Source organism: Tubulanus polymorphus, chromosome 3 (genome assembly GCF_964204645.1).
Source record: "Tubulanus polymorphus chromosome 3, tnTubPoly1.2, whole genome shotgun sequence".
Taxonomy (NCBI): Eukaryota; Metazoa; Nemertea; class Palaeonemertea; order Tubulaniformes; family Tubulanidae; genus Tubulanus; species Tubulanus polymorphus.
Window position 1 is genome coordinate 2053221 of NC_134027.1, and position 18941 is coordinate 2072161.

At 36.1% G+C, this 18941-nt stretch overlaps 5 protein-coding genes across 9 annotated transcripts; 3 read left to right on the forward strand and 2 right to left on the reverse strand.

Annotated features, from left to right (window-relative positions):
* The first annotated feature begins 71 nt into the window (after positions 1–71).
* On the forward strand, positions 72–3220 carry LOC141901293 (protein IMPACT-like). 3 transcript variants are annotated; one of them, XM_074788445.1, is made up of 11 exons: positions 72–369; positions 528–656; positions 963–1015; positions 1109–1171; positions 1246–1334; positions 1678–1827; positions 1919–2013; positions 2441–2514; positions 2585–2681; positions 2863–2997; positions 3090–3220. In XM_074788445.1, the coding sequence occupies exons 1-11, from the start codon at positions 346–348 to the stop codon at positions 3147–3149; spliced, it is 969 nt and encodes a 322-aa protein (XP_074644546.1). In that variant the 5' UTR covers positions 72–345; the 3' UTR covers positions 3150–3220. The 3 variants fall into 3 exon arrangements, with proteins under 3 accessions (XP_074644546.1, XP_074644547.1, XP_074644548.1); XM_074788446.1 differs by lacking the exon at positions 963–1015; XM_074788447.1 differs by lacking the exon at positions 963–1015 and having other exon boundaries at positions 72–325.
* A 6-nt stretch (positions 3221–3226) lies between these two features.
* LOC141901294 (NAD-dependent protein deacylase-like) lies at positions 3227–5654 on the reverse strand. The gene is made up of 7 exons (XM_074788448.1): positions 5559–5654; positions 5113–5268; positions 4692–4917; positions 4361–4448; positions 4031–4208; positions 3829–3944; positions 3227–3621 (listed from the first exon to the last, which is right to left on the reverse strand). The coding sequence occupies exons 1-7, from the start codon at positions 5613–5615 to the stop codon at positions 3549–3551; spliced, it is 894 nt and encodes a 297-aa protein (XP_074644549.1). The 5' UTR covers positions 5616–5654; the 3' UTR covers positions 3227–3548.
* Positions 5655–5680: 26 nt separating this feature from the next.
* LOC141901295 (testis-expressed protein 264-like) lies at positions 5681–7999 on the forward strand. The gene is made up of 4 exons (XM_074788449.1): positions 5681–5945; positions 6266–6490; positions 6804–6987; positions 7088–7999. Exons 1-4 carry the CDS (start codon positions 5688–5690, stop codon positions 7333–7335), a joined length of 915 nt encoding a protein of 304 aa, XP_074644550.1. The 5' UTR covers positions 5681–5687; the 3' UTR covers positions 7336–7999.
* A 405-nt stretch (positions 8000–8404) lies between these two features.
* On the reverse strand, positions 8405–13383 carry LOC141901501 (DDB1- and CUL4-associated factor 11-like). Its single transcript, XM_074788775.1, has 16 exons — positions 13153–13383; positions 12906–13018; positions 12558–12589; positions 12372–12467; positions 12213–12283; positions 12038–12138; positions 11815–11961; positions 11599–11722; positions 11307–11364; positions 11136–11228; positions 10838–10930; positions 10666–10755; positions 10524–10587; positions 10275–10427; positions 9645–9751; positions 8405–9333 (listed from the first exon to the last, which is right to left on the reverse strand). The coding sequence occupies exons 1-16, from the start codon at positions 13305–13307 to the stop codon at positions 9169–9171; spliced, it is 1662 nt and encodes a 553-aa protein (XP_074644876.1). The 5' UTR covers positions 13308–13383; the 3' UTR covers positions 8405–9168.
* Positions 13384–13402: 19 nt separating this feature from the next.
* Positions 13403–16996, forward strand: LOC141901504 (inositol monophosphatase 1-like). 3 transcript variants are annotated; one of them, XM_074788777.1, is made up of 9 exons: positions 13403–13508; positions 13584–13649; positions 13751–13884; positions 13965–14069; positions 14333–14378; positions 14466–14574; positions 15402–15507; positions 15807–15958; positions 16266–16996. In XM_074788777.1, exons 2-9 carry the CDS (start codon positions 13590–13592, stop codon positions 16370–16372), a joined length of 819 nt encoding a protein of 272 aa, XP_074644878.1. In that variant the 5' UTR covers positions 13403–13508; positions 13584–13589; the 3' UTR covers positions 16373–16996. The 3 variants fall into 3 exon arrangements, with proteins under 3 accessions (XP_074644878.1, XP_074644879.1, XP_074644877.1); XM_074788778.1 differs by having other exon boundaries at positions 14466–14529; XM_074788776.1 differs by lacking the exon at positions 15402–15507 and adding an exon at positions 14653–14758 and having other exon boundaries at positions 16266–16995.
* Positions 16997–18941: the final 1945 nt, after the last annotated feature.

The window sequence follows — 18941 nt, forward strand, 5'->3', positions numbered from 1 at the left end:
CCGTAGTTGGCTGTGCATCGTTTCATTTCGATACTTAGCTTCTCCAAATAACCCAAGGTCGTAGCCCAAAAGTGAAAGTTGCAAAAGTTGGAAAGTTGGGACCCAAACGTTGAGATGATGAGATTCTAGATTTGTATAGCTGTTCTGCTGTGTGTTAAATGATTCTGTTCAAATCCTATTCAGGATTACATTCAAGACACATAGATGCTCTGAGAATTGAGCCTCAGATAAAGGAAAGCTTTATTTTAAACACATTTAGACAACCTCCTCGTCCGCGGTTTCGCTTTCGCCGTTCGTCGGACCTGCAGTGCAGTCCTTTTTAAAAGTTAGTTATCAATTAAGGAGATGGAAGATAACGCATCTCGCCAGGTATAGTAGGTTGAGATAGGACTATCTACTTTTCATTCTTTTACATTTTGTCAAGTTTTTTTATAAGAAGGGCTCTATTAGTGTCGCTCACTGTGTTGTCGTTGATATCTCTGCTGGATTTCATACATGTCTTACTCTCGATAATGTTGTATTTTTAGGCTGAAGAAGTTGAAGCTTTGACTGCTATATACGGCGATGAATGGTGTGTTTTAGATGAAGCGGCTCAGACTTATTTAATACGTATTGATGACTGTCCAGGAAATCCTAAATACTCTGCTTGTTTACAGGTAAATGTGAATGGACTTAAGAGTAATCTCATACCTCATCTCTTAAAGTCTTGATTAGTTAATTAGCTAATCTTTGGTGGTACCACAGGCTGTTAAATCGGATGGACTTTGTTTTTTATGAACATACTTGATCGTGGAACTTAAACAGACCGGTTACTAAGTCTTGATACCTAAATATAGCCAACTTGTACGATGTGTATTGGAGTTTTTCAGTATTTTATAGCAAGTACAAGTTGACCAGGTATGAGTAAACCTGCTATCTGTCAATGTCATATTCAATACTGAATAATCGTATTTTAACTGTAGGTAATTTTACCATGTGATTATCCAGACTCATCTCCTCCAATATACCTGCTAAAGTAAGAATGCTGCATTATTGAGTTCAGATGTTACAAGTAGTGTATGATCGACTATAAGTTGTAAGTTTGAGAGTTAAACACTGTATTTTGTAGCGCCCCCTGGCTGCGAGGTAGTAAACGAAATGAGCTGTGTTCAAGTTTAGAGGAGATATTCTTGTAAGTAAAGTACGACATGTCGTTAACTATTAGATCGTTTGACTTTTCATTCGATTCAGCTTATTTAATTCCAGGGAAAACATCGGTGAATGTATAATCTACCTGTGGGTCGAACGAATAAGAGAATTTTTACAAGAACTCGTTGATACTGAATTGGAAGAAGGTTAGTATTTATATAGGTGACAATGAGCCAATTCGAAAATTTATGTCTGAGGAGAAATATCAACGGTTTATAACGAAATTTTCTTAATACCTTAGAATAATTAATCTCGATTGCCGATCTCCACACAGCAACAACCCTACATGTTTAAACCCATATAGCAAAATCTCAATCCATTGAACTATAGGAATTCTTGGGCTACAAAAATATCATAGTGACCAGAAACACCATGAAATAACAAACATAGAGACAGAATTTCAGGAATTAATCCTTTCAAATGCACCACCAATGAATTGATTGTATCGTACATGCACTATTTTGACTTGTATCGCGGTATTAATTGTAGTTTCTGCTACCGATGGAACTAGTATAAAAAAAGACACCGAAGAAGTTGACGACGGCGATGATAGTTTCGAATTGGATGCCGCCAATTCACATTCTCCAGCTACGATAAATGTCCGATATCTACAGTTATCACAACAGGATGTACAAACAGGTGTTTACTAATCAGGATTTCTGCCAAATCATCTATTTCAATTGTTTGTTACTTTCATCATAACGTGTAGTGCATTGTATTTGACTTTCAGGCTACGAGTGCCCAATAATTCATCACGGAGAACCCTTTACTGAGAGGCGTAGTACATTCCAGGCACATTTAGCTGAAGTGACACACGTTGAACAAGTAAATGACTTAATACAGTAATGTACAGTAGACCGCGCTTAATTCGGATTTTTCAATCAGGATTTTCACTTCATTCAGGCGAAATATTTGGTCCATTTAACCTGGAACCACAAACTATTAATCATAATTTGAATTTGACTTAATTCAAGGAAATCTGGGCGCAGTCCCTAGTCATCCGAATTACAGCGAATTCTACAGTATAATACATGTATGTTCCAGTCAAGTACCCTCACATTCACAAGTCATTCTTTGAAGATGCAATTTTCATCGTAAGATCAGTGTACTGGGGAAAACTGACATCTGTCCTGACTGGATAGTAGCATGGTTTCAATGAGATTCGAACCTACCAACTCGAGTCGGTCACCCTATGCACTGAGCCGCGAAGACACAACAGATATGAGAGCTTCATTCTTTTCTCTCATTTCAGATAAAACTAGTTTTCAAGAAATTATTTGAAAACAAGAAAATAGCTAACGCTACACATAACATCCTAGGATACAGGTTCGTTTCTATATCAGGTATTTGTTTTAGATGTGCATCTCAAATGTATTAACGGATAGATTCCTTGTAGGATTGAAATGAAATCTGAACCACATGAATGTTTTATGCAAGGTTGTGATGATGATGGTGAGCATCACGCTGGTTCCAGAGTGCTTCACTTGATGCAGGTATGAAAATGCCTGTATTAATCTGCTGTCCGTAATCTGCTCTTCGATGGGTGAAGTCTTGACAATTAGTTTTCATACAAACTCCGAGGGGGACAGCAGACTGATAGCCATATATGATCTACTGGTTCTAATAATTGCTTGAGTAAATCTTATTCTATAGCTATCTTTGATATTCATTCAGATCATTGACGTACGGAATGTGATGGTAGTTGTAACTAGATGGTATGGAGGAATATTGCTGGGACCAGATCGTTACAAATACATCAACAATTCAGCTCGTCAGATACTAGAAGAACATGGATTTATTAAGGACAAGGTGCAGTACTATCAAATAGACACCGATCGGAATTTACTAAGAATTTCATTACTGTCATTCACAGATTTATTAATGTATTTTTCTATATATAGGGTGCCAAGAAAGGTCCAAAAAGCAGCAGTAGCAAACATAAATCGAGCAGATACAAGTGATACATTAAAAATGAATACACTAATTTCACAAATTTCATATTTTCAAATTTGTTTATCTAGTCAAACTAATAAAGTTTTATGCAAATATGTTCTAGATTAAAACATTGGTTTCATTATTTCTATGAATATACAGTAGACTCAAGTCGGATTTGATCAACTCTGATAACTGCTCTACTCGAACGTTTTTTGAAATATTTTTTGTGACACTATATATGAAATCAAAAATTCATAAAGACTAGTCTTTATGAATTTTTGATGAAATGCATAACAACTAACTCGGATATCACTCGGGACGGACACATTTTAAAAAGAATCGACTTGAGCAGAGTCTACTGTAGTCTATCACAAACAAATGCTAGAGTGGTTGTCTTTTATACACATCTTCATCAGAGATTGGATTCATTTCGGTTCATTATCTGTCGGTTCAAGCGCCTTCGGAAGCCATTCTCCTGATGGACCTTCAAAGTGGAACCTAAATGTATTGTCAAAATTATATTATAAAATGTATAACAGTAGTTCGTAGTGGATGTTTATACATTGATCTTCATAGTTTGTATGATTATTATGTTGATTAACTTACACTGAGCAAATCGAATTGGCAATACAAATTGGAACTCAAAAATACAAGTAATGACATATCCATGGATGAGTGAGTATGACTATTTTCTTATGAACTCACCCAAATTCATGAGTAGCTGTTGTTACTTCTGTATTAAACTCTGCAACAGGTATACCTCGAGCAGCAGCTGCTGGTGCATACATAGCAGCCGGATAAACCACAGATGATGTTCCTACCTGAATAATTCATTAATAAAAAAGGCAGTGCTGTAACAAACAGTGGGATTACAGAGACAATTTCCGATGTAGTTTTCTTTACTCACAACAAGACAAAGATCGCAGTTTTCTAACTCTTGATCCACCTTGAATAAAACATCCGGATCTAACGCCTCTCCGAACCAGATTACATGAGGACGTAACAATCCTCCACAATCAGACAATTTACAGCGAGGCAACAGCTCAACTGGAATCCTTGCATCTACAGCGTTCAGATCTGGAGCACTTAAAAACATCCACATACAATCTACTACCGGTCAGTTCCACAGCTGTGAGTTATCACTCGTTGAATATGAACTCAAAACCGTAGAGCTGGATCCTGAAGTACAAATTTGAGTATAATAACCGGTAATTCAAATAGTGTAAATCATTTGTACCCTTTATCACGAAGTGCTTCACAAATCGGGCTATCCCTGTTCTCCTCTACATTTCCACATGATGTACATCGAGTCTTAAATAAATTACCTGCGCGATTATAAAAAACGCTTGATTATTAGAGTAGTACACTAAAACAGCAGCACAGTCAAACTCGCTTAAGCCCTCATAGCTAGGATGATCATATGTTGATGGCTTAAATGATGACTTACACTTAGTAAATTGAACTGAAAATACACTGGGCCACAAAAATAGTTACAACTTAAGTGAAATGTTGACAAATTAACAAAGTTCAACTGTGAGTATTGAATGTAAGTAACTATCATCAATTACCGTGCAGTTCAATGATATTTGTTGATCCACTTTTAGCATGAAGTGAATCAATATTCTGAGTAATAACAACCAGACGCCGACCTTGTTTTTCGAGTCGTTTTTCACATTCAGCGATGGCTTTGTGTCCGTTATTCGGTTGTTTAGTGATCATCACTTCTCTTCTGTAGTGATAAAATTCCCAAACGAGTGATGGATTTGCGGCAAACGCATCTGGACTAGCTAGTTGCTGAAACATTGAACTAAAAAGTGAAGCCCGGTCTTAAGTTGGTTAGTGAAAATTGATCTATCATCGACATGTCCAGGCGCTGAGGATCTAAAATAGCTTTACAGTTATTTGGCTTTGATTCGTCAACTATTTGCAGTGAAACTGAAACCGAAAACTGTAGAACCTCTGGGTCCTTCTAATTCTCTAAGAACTTACAGGGGCTTGCCATGTTCTCCAATATCCTCCGGCTCCTCTGAATGTTGGCACTCCGCTTTCAGCACTGATTCCTGCTCCGGTAAGTACAACTATATGTTTAGCGTTACTGAAGTTTTTGCGGAACTTAGCTAAGTCTGAGCTCGGTCTAGTCGACATCTTCGAGTTTGATGTATGAAAATAGAGAGTGCACAAAGAATGCCAAACTGTTCCTAGGCTATAAATATTTTGCTTAAGTATCAAAAATTGTGCAATGAATGAGATTATATGGCTTTGCCTTCGACAGCGGCCTGATGCAAATTGGTGTTTGTTTGTGTACAATCTTGGCCTTTGTTGGGAAAAGTTCATGATCTTAGTTTTCAATTTCACTCTTTTTCTGACTTTTTCAGCGACAATTGTATTCAAAATTCCCAGAATTAAGTATATGTTATGTAGATATTACAACCAACCTTGATGAAATGTACTGTCACTGCTAACAGACTACGTGCGGAGGTAGTTAACATCATTTTGACAGTTCCATTTTTGCATCAATAAAATGTATTTGGATTTTTAAATCGAGTGGTGGCGCTGCATTCAAAATGGTGGACACACTTTTAATAATTGGGATTTTCGCTTTAGTTTTTCTTATTTTACTCACTCTAATCGCCGCTGTCTTGTATTCGGGACTGCTTGAAAATGTGCAGATCGGAGCAGGGAAACCATTTGTAAAAAATCTAGTCGTTGCTTACAAATTTGAGCAAGGACCGTACAAAAATGTGGGTGATTTGTTCACTCGTACAGTCGCGCTGGCTCCCGATAATCGATCTTTCGGGGTCTATTACGATGATCCCAGAGAGGTAAATATAACGACCTCATGTCTGACAGACAGTTATCGCCGCCCAGACCCGGCAGTAGACATAGACTTGATTCAAACATATAACAGGAAAAATAATTTTCTTAAATAAGGGGAGACCACGAATAGCTTGTCAAAATGCAGGGACAGGGTAGGGATAAGTTGTCTGCAATAGTAGGGTACGAGTAAGTGTTGACCTGCTGACAAAAAAAAACAACCCATACATCATTGACTATCCAATCCGATATAGGCCTACAGACAGTTCATTCAAATGCAAGTTCATTGTGAACTGTGGTTGTAATATTATTTGATATTGTATTTTAGGTTCAAGCGGAGCATTGTCGGTACATAGTAGGATCTATATTAGCCGAGGGCCAGGAACAGGAAACAGATGAAAACGTTCGTCAAACACTGGTGAAGAATGGATATCATCTGTACTCATTTCCGGCGGTTACTAACTGCGTGAAGACTACATTTCCGTATCGTACAAGTTTATCTTGTTTGATCGCTGTCTATAGAGTTTATCCCCTTCTAGCCAACTATATTAAAGTACGTTTCGCCTGAATTATGAGGAAGTTGATACTTTGTCAGTATGGCATTATTCTTCAAGGTCGAACTAATCATAACAGCTGCCAGTTATAGAAATGAACTGATTACAAATTTCATCGCAGTTTACAAAATTACCCAGACGATTAGGTGAAACTAGTGTCATTTTCTTTTAGCCTTTTTGTAACCCTTAGTGAAAATTAACCTTTTTATCAATATGGCTAAGTAGCGGTTCCTAGGATAATGCCATATTAGCAAAATATCCACTAACTGAATTCATTCTCAGTCATCGTATAATAGTTATATTAATTATCAGGAGAATCGCCTGTGCGCTCATCCGATGATGGAGATCTATGACGGGTTCGAGATCCAGTTTATGGCACCGTTGGCGAAACAAGACGAGTTTTATGTTCCCGAAGTACGAGATGAAGATGAAGAAGATGATGAAAGTGTTGTGACGGAGAGTAGTTTCATAGAGACAGCTTCAGCATCAGTTTCTGGTGAGTAATGAGATTATCATTATCAGAGTACTAGTGTAGATATTGAAACATAACCGAGCAATAAAGAATACTTCGATCTCAAATACGCGAACAATTTCAGCTCCTACTGAAGTCGGTAAATTGAAGCCTCCGACGAAACTCCTCGCTCAGAATCCCGAAGCGGTCACCGACGTAAAAGAGCTGTCTCCGGATCAAGATTCGTCGAAGCCACCGACGCCGACCGATGACTCGAAATCATCCGATAACGGAGCTAGTTCGGCTTCGTCATTCGAAGACTTGAATATGGACCAAGATGACATGAAGAAATGGTCAGAATTGAACGAAGAAGTGACACAACCTGAAAATTAACTTGCGTTGGAACAATACAGACATCAGACCAGCAGAGGCAGGCACGTGTGTTTAATCTTGAAATCAAGTTTTGAAAACTGAGACTGCAAATTGTGTTAATTCAATTGTGACACTTTATTGTACAAATATCTACTTACCATCGCCGATCAATTCTATTTAGACAGGGCCGGAAGTCACTCGTGTTAAGGTCATAACTATTATTGCAAAATTCAAATAATACAGCGCCATCTTCATCGGATTTCTAATGAATGTTGTTGCTGTGTTGCTGCATTGTATTTGTGTGTTAAGATGTCTAGTACTGGTAAATTGAATCTGCTTTTCATATCAATATTCAATGTACTTCCGGTGTATAACTCAATCTGGGGAGTTTAGTGGTGAATTCATTGATTTTTCAATCATGGTTATCTCAATTGAGGCATTGTTCACTTCATTAATGATGTGTAAATGTACTAGATGTGAATAATTATTAATTCTAGATATTGCATTTTTCAATAAAGTCTCAATTCATTGGCTCGGTGTAAGATATTTATAACTAACATTGTGCTTTGATAGCCGTTAAACATTACTTGAACATGACCGTTATGAGGTATATGTACTTTTATTGTCTGTATTTCAACTTATTTTTTGTTAAATGATTTCAAAATGTGATAGTTTCATAATAAAATGAATAGTTATTGTACGATGTATGAAGAATGTACTTATTCTTAGTTATTTCATGGTTTGTGGTAGTAAGCTCCAGCGCTTTTATTGTGGACAAAGGAAAAGGAGTCAGTGGTACTGCCGCACATATCTATTGAATTCCCCTGTGATAGACCTTGTCCTCTATTCATGATTTGTCAAACCATAACAATAACGTCTTCATGGACAGACCGCCGACCCTGTACACATGCACTGATGAAATAAATTCGAATCATATTTATCAGAACGTGGTTTTAAAGTCTAACCATTCGTAGAGATTCGATCGAAAAAAGTGTCGCCATCGAGAGGAAAATAAGCTCAAGTTTTCCGAATGAAAATGAAATGAGATACAAAGCAATGAATTTTTTAATATAAAATTTTTTTTCCTTTAATAAAACATCCTTGTTAGCAGTGCATTTTAGTGGTACATAAAGCATCGCATCAAATTCAAAAACATGAGAAAGCTGCATTATTTTACAAATGTTGAAACAAACTTCACTCGTGCTGACTTCGATACATTCAAGTTCTAGCTCTTGATTTGTCAATTGATGAAATGATTTCATAATGAATTATAACTAACGAAATTCAGTACAGTTCTCTATATTTCTTTGACTAGATGAATCAATGACATGTGGCAAGCAATACTGCTAAAAAAAAACCATGTACCAAGTATATCATAAAGTGGTGTAAATGCGTGAAATATACTCCGAAAAAGTGCGTAAATAATTTCGAATTAAGACAAAAATCATGAAAAACCGCAGGATTGGGTTTTATAGACCGGTGTTTTATCCATTCGAACCGGTTTAAAAAACTAAGATCTGGATAACATTTCAACCAAACACAATCATTCTTATTCGAGTAAAGATTTTTAACAATGATAGTAACCATTTGGCAATTTACAAAAAGCATATTCAGCATACCCAATTTAGAATAGACATGATCGCCATTTAACTGTTTATCACAGTTCAAATAACAAAAACTATCTTAGAAAATACACCTAAAAATATTCATACATAGTATGATTTTAGTCAGTCCCTGCACTGTGACAACAATGTTGCTAATCTATATATTTTTATATATGTATATATATAAGTATACATTACAATTTAACAATCACATTAAATGTCACATGGTTTCTCCATAGTAATGTTTTGTTCAGTGAAGCGGGAGTGGATTCTGTAATCTCGGGATTTGTTGTTCTTTCAGACGTTTAATGCGACGAGGTGTCGTTGAATTATCCGAGTCGCTATCCGTTACTAAATCTCGTTCTAATTCATTTATTTGAGGTACGTAAGTCCACAGTCCGATACTACCATCCCACTGTAAAATAACATTGTTGTTTAAAGAGATGATGAGTCTAAAGGTAGATTTCAATTGAACCTTTTCTGCCTTAGGTTTTACCAAAATGCATGAAGAGTTCCTGGTGAAATGGTTGTGAATCTTACAAAGCAAAAAGCCTAAAACAAACCTTTTTCTTTTTAGCTTCCAAACTAATATCAATGCTTAGTTCAATGTCTGTTTCCTCAGTTGATACAATAATTAGGCATGTAGCTATTCAGGCAATGTAATAATAGCCTTTTAAAATCAACAGTTATTGTTTCGTACATATGAAAAGGGGTTTAATGTCTTACCGATGTACTCATGATATTGTTTTCATAAGGATGCCATGAAGCATCCCGTACCACAGCCCTGTGTTCATCAAGTTTTGTGACGATCTTTCCGGTGAGAGTATCATAAACTACGAACAGAAATTTATTTTGTAGAATCGACGATAAGATATCGCATCAACGTACTAAAATCAAGGTTCCTACAATTCCTGGTATCCAGAATTCAAGGACTTTTCAAGGAATTTTCAAGGAGTAATTTTCAAAATTCAAGGAGGTTTTCGCGGTCATATATAAGGAAAAAAAGTCGAAAATTCAAAAACAAAATCCATGTTTTTCTCAAATTTTGATCAGTTGTTGTGTGTGCCGTTTTGGTTTTACATGTTTAAATGTTTTAAATCTCAAAGTGAAACAACTTTCACTCACAAGTCACACAATGAAGAATAATAGAATACACTGTCTTCTGAAAAGGACCTTTTGAATATTTTTAATAAGACTTTCCCAGAATTTAAGGAGTTTCAAGGAGTTTATGGATATTTCTCAAAATTAAAGGATTTTCAAGGACCTTGAAAAATATATTCAAAAATCAAGGAGTTTTCAAGGATTCAAGGAGTTGTAGGGACCCTGAAAATGGTGAATATCAGATAATGAACATACCGACAACGCTACCAGTAGCGCACCCTGTATAAATGAATCTACTGCCAGTCGTGAATTCAGGTGAAAATCGAGATCGGATTAAAGTGTGCAGTACACTGTGTCCCATATACGTCATCACAGAAGAATCACCAGGAAGCATACGCTTCTTTATAGCTACAAAACAACGATCGCGATTAAACTCTCATTACAACGCCGAAATACCTCGGGTATGTCCGATACACTATCGACAATACCAAAATCTAACCTTACTTCTTTTAGGAAACTGCTGCCATCTATAATCCCAAGTCTGTTTAGAAACTGCTCGTTTAGTTGCCTAGATACGAAATTGGATACGACAATGAAGAATGTATAAATATATGCAGTAACGTATTCTAAAAGAGAACTTCCATACCTGAACCGCGTCTGAAGATGCAAACTTCCTGATGTCCCATAATTTAATACTTTGATCTTTACAGTTAGACAACAAATACCTGGCATCGCCCTGAAAACAGTTGATATATCTATAAACAGACACGTTCAGGTGCGTATACGAGCACGCCACACTGTGATCGTGACTACGTTACCTTACTATCGATGTATGTAATACCATCAGAATGACCGGCTAATGTACCAACAGGCGTAGGATGATCTTCACTCAAAGTTCGTCTATCCCAAACCTGAGAAGTTAAGATAAATTCTTTCATATAAAATTCAAATAATCATTCCTCCGCTTGCCTAGGATCTGACGGGACGAATTAATTCTCTGCGAGGCATGCAAATTCTGGGGCTGTTGGTGCAAGGTTCGTATCATGATTTGTAATATATTGTCAGGAGGGGCACGGGATAATCAGAGGTAATTGAATCCGAAATTGTGTACGTTACCTTCAGAAGACCATCATCACCTCCACTGAATAAAATATTTGACGTTTCATCAGCAAACGCAACAGCATTCACATCATCATCGTGACACTCGATCTTCAAATATCGATAGAAAAAAAATACAGAAAACTCATCTCGGGTTTCATTCATTCGTGAGATAAAAAACTAACTAACTTTCAGTGTGCGCGTTTGACAATCTCTATCATACACATACAAACAACCATCATTAGCACTGAAATAAATATCAAAATCTCTTCAATCAGAAAATAACACTTTCCCCTTGTAAAATAAATACATTCTGGATCGACTTTCTTTCTGAGGAAACCTTTATAATCAAAGTAATTACCGATCAAAAACCGCTGGGGTTTGAGCCAACATTTTTCAAATCCAGTATGATGGATTTCATCAGTCCCAACTGATCCAGATTAAGTGGGTTTGAATGTACATTTTTAAACGAAAAACTCACCCGCCCATAATTTCTCTATTATCCATCGAGAAAGTGAGTGAGAATATACAAAAACGACTGTCAGCAGGACGCAGATTCAGAGCCTGATGAATTTCCTGATCGCCATAAATATTACACAAATGTACTTTAACAACAAAAAAAAACAGTTAATAAACTAATCATTCAATTCAAAGTTGAGTCAGAGAGTGAATAATAACAATAAGAAGGTGAACTCACTGCATTCAGACCAACTAGAATAAATGAGGTAGTTTCCATCAGGACTGAAAGCTACATCTAAAATACTCCAACCAACATCACGAGCTCTTATCGTATTAAATAACTTAAATTGACCATTTGTAGAATCGTATAGACGAATATTTCTATCTAAAATATCAAAACAGATCGAAAAAACAACGTTAACAAGTCGATAACTTGAGTCGTGATTTGATCAGTTATTTACCTTGGCAAGCAGAGAGGAAGACTTCACCATTTTGAGAATACATTCCGCAGAAAGCTTTGTGACTATACTTCGCTTTTCTTTCCATTAAATTTGGCAAGAAACTGCAAGAAATACTTGATAATAAAATGAGTTCTATTGAACTCGATTCCGATGTGATGATTGCGAATGTATTTACTTTGAACTGGCTAATGAACGATCTCCTTGATGAAAATGTTCTTTCTTCCGACCGACCACTCCTAACTCCCTCTGATTATAACAAAATATTATATCATCAGTTAGTCACAGATACAAACACTTCTGTCTTAACATCAGAATTCATTTCTATTCAACGTACGTGTAATAGTTTATGTTGCATATGTGGTTTGCATTTATTATGCAGATATTGAAATCTTCCTGAGTTCAGCAGTATCTGTTGCCTTAATTCACTCATCTATAGACACAGATATAGAGATGACACATATAATATACCTGTAATAACAACTTATTCAAAACAGGCAGCTAAATAGGAAACGAAACTCACATCAAGTTCACTTGTATCCGGCGCACAAATAACTGAAAATAAATATATAATTGATGAATTAATTATCTTAATTTCATTTCAAATAAGGCAAGCAGCAGGTTTTCTAAGTCTTATTTGATGTAAAGTTCACAAACGGTGATAATAAACTAGGGAAAGAGGAATAGATAAATATGTTATATTTCATGTCATCGCGGTTGATCTCGGTAAATTGCGTCATCTCAGTAATAAAGGACGACCGGAAAGAGGTACGGATCACATGACAGTGCAGGCTTTAAACAATGATCGCACGCAGTAACCGTCCGTCCTGTACTAATAACATAGCTCATAATGTACGGGTATTGTATCAACCTTTTGGGGGTTTTCTGGTGCCTTCGAATTCATCTTCATCATCATCGTCGTCATCGTCATCATCATCATCTTCACCGTCCCGTAAACTCCCTGGTATGATTCGCACTTGACCACTGAAAAACGAGGACAGACATTGTTCCACATGAAATTCGTAAAAATATTTTTAAAATGCGTGAAAATATCTTTAAGATATCTACTTGCATCGAACATATGTCGAATTATCAATCAAAACAAATGATAAACTGACCTTCTAATGAGATATGATAACAAAGTAACTAAATCGGAACCTTCTTCATCCTGGGAACCTGCAGCAGCAGCAGCAGCAGCAGATGCTGGAGGTCCTCCATCATTATCATTATTAGTACTCATTCCTCCGCGTCTTCTCGAGTAATTAGAACCCATTCAAGCATAACTTGCAGCCTCCAAACGCGACGTAATGCGAAGAAACTTCAACAAATATATTTTTGTTTACAACAAAGTTACGTAAATCTTTCCCTAGGTAGCGCTGCTGATATTCAGTACAGCTACTGCTAAACAAATTATATACTTCCGGTTTACTTCCGGGTTTTGATTTCTGACAATTTGGAGTTTGGAGTTTTTCAGGTTTGTCTGACTTATCATGCTTGTTTATATAGTTTCATCGTGTACGTATCATTCGTTATCCTTTATTGTTTATAGGTAACCATGGCTGAATCTGACTTATATTTCAAAATAGCACAGGGTGTTGCACTGGAAGCTGGAGAGGTAAATCCCCTTATCTAATTCAATACTAAAAAATCATCTTATGTCATGTGTGTATAAACCATGATAACGGTTTTACATTTGAAATATTTTTTGATCATAAGATAATCAAAGAGGCTTTCTATAAAGAGAAGGAAATCTGCACCAAGGAATGTTTTGCCGATTTAGTCACCGAAACGGATCAGAGAGTTGAAAAAACAGTTATTTCTATAATCAAAGAACAGTTCCCAACTCATAGGTACGATTAGTCTGAATACGAAATGTAATTTCTCATTCAATATGATGAATTGAATTATTGCAGGATCTGTTTGATTATAGTTTTATAGGTGAAGAGAGTATTGCGTCTGGGGAACGATGTAAACTGACTGATAATCCTACATGGATTATTGATCCTATCGATGGCACAACAAACTTCGTTCACAAGTGAGAAGAATCTTTAGTTTATAATTTAATGCAGGTATCAATTCGTAGCCTGAACCCTACCATTACATTATCACCATTTTTCAAATCGTACAAACACTTGACATTGGACATTTCATCAGCAAACTTTCAATACACTTTTCGCCACTCTTCATACTTGAATGTTGAATGTCTGAAGCAGGTGTTTCAGTTGCAGGCTGCAGATTGACACATTTATGATCTACAAGATTTTTCCGGTCACTTTTCAGATATCTTTATATTTTCAGGTTTCCATATGTTTGTATATCGATAGCTTTACTTGTCGACAAGCAGGTTGGTAGTAGTAACGCGTTAGTAAAATGCGGCCAATGTATTCAAGTAGATCTATTCATAATGAGATAATCGTATTCGTCATTTCAGCCTGTTGTTGCGGTAGTTTATAATCCGATTCTCAATGAAATGTACACTGCTCAACCGGGGAAAGGTGCATTCTTAAACTATAAACCAATCCATGTATCAAAAGCTTCGGGTAATTTTTTTTTCCGAAATTGAAACCTCTGTGAAATGTGTCGACGATGATATTTTGATGAATGCAATACTTTTTCAGATTTAAAATCATGCTCAGTTTTATCGGAGTATGGAGGCAATAGAGAGGAAGAATTACTGAGTATTAAAGTCAATAATATTCATAACGTTGTTCGCTCTTGTCAAGGGTGAGAAGATGTTGGGCATGATCCTTTCTTCTTCCTCTTTCGTTTGATTCTTTTCTGTGTGTTTATTTTTTTATCCCTAATGCGTTTAGAATATCATTCAAGCATGTTTGCTGTTGCTTCATTTTCTTTTGGCTTAAATTGAGATGATTGGAGAAAACTACGTGTAATTTCAGATGTTAACAGATGTCTATTTATAACTGATCTCTGGTTCTCGGGTCAGATTTGTAAACTTTCTAAGAAATGTCGGAATGTCGAGAAAGCATCGAGCTGTTGTCAAGGGTTGGTAGTTATTGAATAAGAATCTACAATCAATGTCCTTTATATAACGCCATTCTTTTAATGCCACTGAATGCCAACATTTTTCAGAGAACAAATCTGCCAAATCTTACTCAAATTAAATGGAAATATCATTCTTTATAATGCCAAATTCGTTACAACTTATGTTTTTCAATTGTGCCAACAGTTGCGTTATAAAGGACTTTTACTGTAGTAAAATTTCATCTTTGACGGATTCTCCAGTCAATCTCAACAATATAATATATAAATTCAGTTTGTTGCACTTATACCTTCCTGTTGTCACTGCATCGCATGTGCTCTACTTGATTGTTTGATTATTGTTGAGTGATTCTTTATTTAATTTCAGATCTATCTCAGTGTCTTCTAGCAACAAACCTTAATTGTCCCGGTCAATCCCTGCTCTCATCCCAAATATGCACAAATGTTGGTCATATGTTTTCACAATGTAGAGGGTAATGATTTCACCTCGGGGCCAGTTGTGCAGTTATGACTTAAGTCTAAAAATGGTCTTAAATCTTAAGATTGTGCTTTTGCTTACCTGCTGCTTTTTAGAGCGGCTTTATATGCAAGATGGCCTTAGACGGCCTAAGATATAAACTTTGACTGTGCAACAGGCCCCTGAGAACTATTGATTAATACTATTCAATTCATCTACAAATCGTGAATTTCTTGGCTTTATTTCATTTTCTCTTATTCTTGGTATATAACTACGATGATAAGTTATAGTTTATTTGATTGAATCTGATTTCAGAATACGTTCTGTAGGAAGTGCTGCTTTGTCTATGTGTCTGGTAGCGCAGGGTTCCGCTGATGCCTATTTTGAACACGGTATTCATTGTTGGGATATCGCTGCTGGAATGCTTATCGCGAAAGAGGCCGGTGGCGTGGTCGTAGATACTGAAGGTAAATACTGACACAAATCTCGCATAGAATTAACCATGTTATACTATTAAGTTTTACTTCATTCAATGACTCTGCAGTCACTGAGGTACTTTAGTCAAATCGACAATCCATAAACTATTTCTGTATCTGCTAATTTCATTCTTTGGAATATATCTTGGATTGAATCTCAATATTATAAACTCATAATGTATTTTTTTAAACATTTCGTTGTTGATTTATATCATTAAGTTTGACTATACTTTCGTATTCCAGTTAACTATATGTATCACTAATTTTCTGAGGATAATGTGAAGTAGCATTTTTTCAGGTGGAGAATTCGACTTAATGTCTCGACGATTAGTTTGTGCTAATAACCAGAAAATAGCTGAGGAGATCGTTTCACTCATCGAAGACGTTCCTTTCCAACGAGATTAGATATTCTTCATCTCTTCAACTTCTATCTGTGTGATGTGTTCTCATTTTCCGAAAGAACGAAATAACAAAATTCTCATTTTAACTGGATTGTATCGATATCGATGGAATCTTTACTGATTCTTAGTCAGCAAAGTACATTGTATGCATGGTTAGGATCGTCAATCATAAATCATCTGTGATGAAAAATATCCATGTCATGAATCAGTTTGAAATGTTGTCCGCAATAATTGTTAATGTGCTTATTTAATGATAGAGGGAGTGTAAGTGTCCGTGGTCTAATCGTGCTGAATGGTAATTGTGCATTTGCAATTCGACTAGTTTATGTTGTACATGTACATGTATATTCATTTATACAAAAAATGACTTTTAAGTTAGTTTTATTTGGCTAATGTTGGCCTTTTAAATGTAGCTAAATTTACGTGTCCTTATAGAAAAAACGACCAGACTAGGGACCCTGCATTGTTTTCCTTACACATTCCAATAATGTCGGAAAATGATTTTCTTATGTACAATTTCTCGATGAAAATATATGTAAAGAAAAGAGATGGAGAAGTAGTTGATGTATTTCGTGCTTTTGTTATAAGATGTAACTAGTTTTTTTTTTCAGTTGAAATAAATATTTAATAAATTATCGCAATCTCTTAAAAGTTTCCTTTATTTCCATGTTTTTCTCTCGCTGTTGTTTTACGCAGGACACGCTTGCTTTGAGGGTACCGGGTTCGATCTCCGATGAGTGCGCGTAATTTCAATCTCACTTCCCTAATCGTTGCAGTTGATTTCTTGTCAGCTGAAATTATTAACTACTGTCTCTGGTCCTACGGAGCTCACTTTCTATTCAACTATCTTCACGGAATACACGGGTTTTATTTGAGTCGACTAATTCAATTAGAATTCATCGATACAATTAGTAATCGCTTGCCAATGAAGATCAATGAGATCTTTTAATTCTTCAATCCTAGTTCATAATCTGTCAAAAGACGTTTCAAGAAATTAATTTATATATCTGTATAGGATGGATTAACTACGCGTCATAAACCTTTCGAGCTGCAATGATCTCTGAGTTGTAAGTCTTTAATTTGTAGCAATTAGTCGAATGGAAAGATCACTATTTCATCGTCGAGGACTCGTTCTAATGACTGGGTGGATTTTCTGGACAATATTTGAACGATGTGCTCGGATTAGTAACAAAACGAACGCGAAGCCACCGTACGGGGCGCCTACAGTCGTAGAAGCAATTACCTAACGGGTCTGAAAGCTGCAGGATTACCTCGAGGATATTATCATTCAGGCTTTGTCAGTAACAACACCGAAATTCGCTATCCACTTGAGTAGTTACTAAATAACATAGATTTATGGCATGAAAGGACTCGCTAGATTCGTCGCGATTACTCTTTCTCCGATCAGAAATCCACGGGTCCCTCGGGAATTTCAGTGTCTTCATGCTTGTCAGCTACGCTACTTGCCTTCTGTGTAAAATAGTTTTCAGCTTAACAAATCAGCGTTGTCGCTGTCATGTTGATAAATCCCGCTCTATTGTGAGAATCCATCTATCTTGGGACCATTGCTAGATTGCGATGCTGGTTGCCAGTTAGGGACCTTCCTTTTCCTCCATTTTCATTTACTTGCAGATTAGTAATAAAAAGCCTTATAACTAGTATTTCTTTTTTGATCTGATAAAAGCAAAAGAATATTTCGCAAGCGATTTTTTCTTGCAATTAGCAAAATATGCTCATTAGCTTTGAATATGATCTAATTATCCTAATCACATTTTCTCGAGAGTCGCTTGGGATTGAGAGATGTTTTGCTCTCGGAAATATGATTTCTAAATTATTGTTTCACTGATGGATCAGTTGACAAATTGTCTCGACACACCATCTTTAACTGGCGAAACATTAGCGTGATCAAAGAGGAGGGCTCCTACACAGTAACAACATCCGCCGTCACTCAGGCGTCAAGTTGCTATTAACAGCGTTGACGGGCCGGAACAAACGATTGCGTCAACTTGAAAATGAAGTTGGGGAGTTACGACGATAGTTACCGCTCTGTTGAACATTCCGCTAGCAAATTATGCCGTTTATCCACACGGAATAATGATGAGCTGCGCATCACCGGTGAAAAATGCAAGTTGTCAAGATTTTAGCAAATCGGCTTCATCGATGCTGCTACCTGCTGCATTCATTTCATTATGTTTTCCTCAACCGCGAATTTATGCACCAATCGATCGAGATGGTGTATATATATATATATATATATATATATATATATATATATATATATATATATATATATATATATATATATATATATATATATATATATATATATATATATATATATATATATATATATATATATATATATATATATATATATATATATATATATATATATATCATCCTCGAAAACCGCTCACTCCATGAAACATAATACTGAGTTGTCGTGATCCCATCGAAAAGTTTCCCCTCGTGTGAGCTGTCGTTTATTCGACTCTATCCTTATATATCATCTATGTAGCCGAAAAGCTGAATCCATCAATGGTTAGAATTAGCTGTATTTTGTTATTTCAATC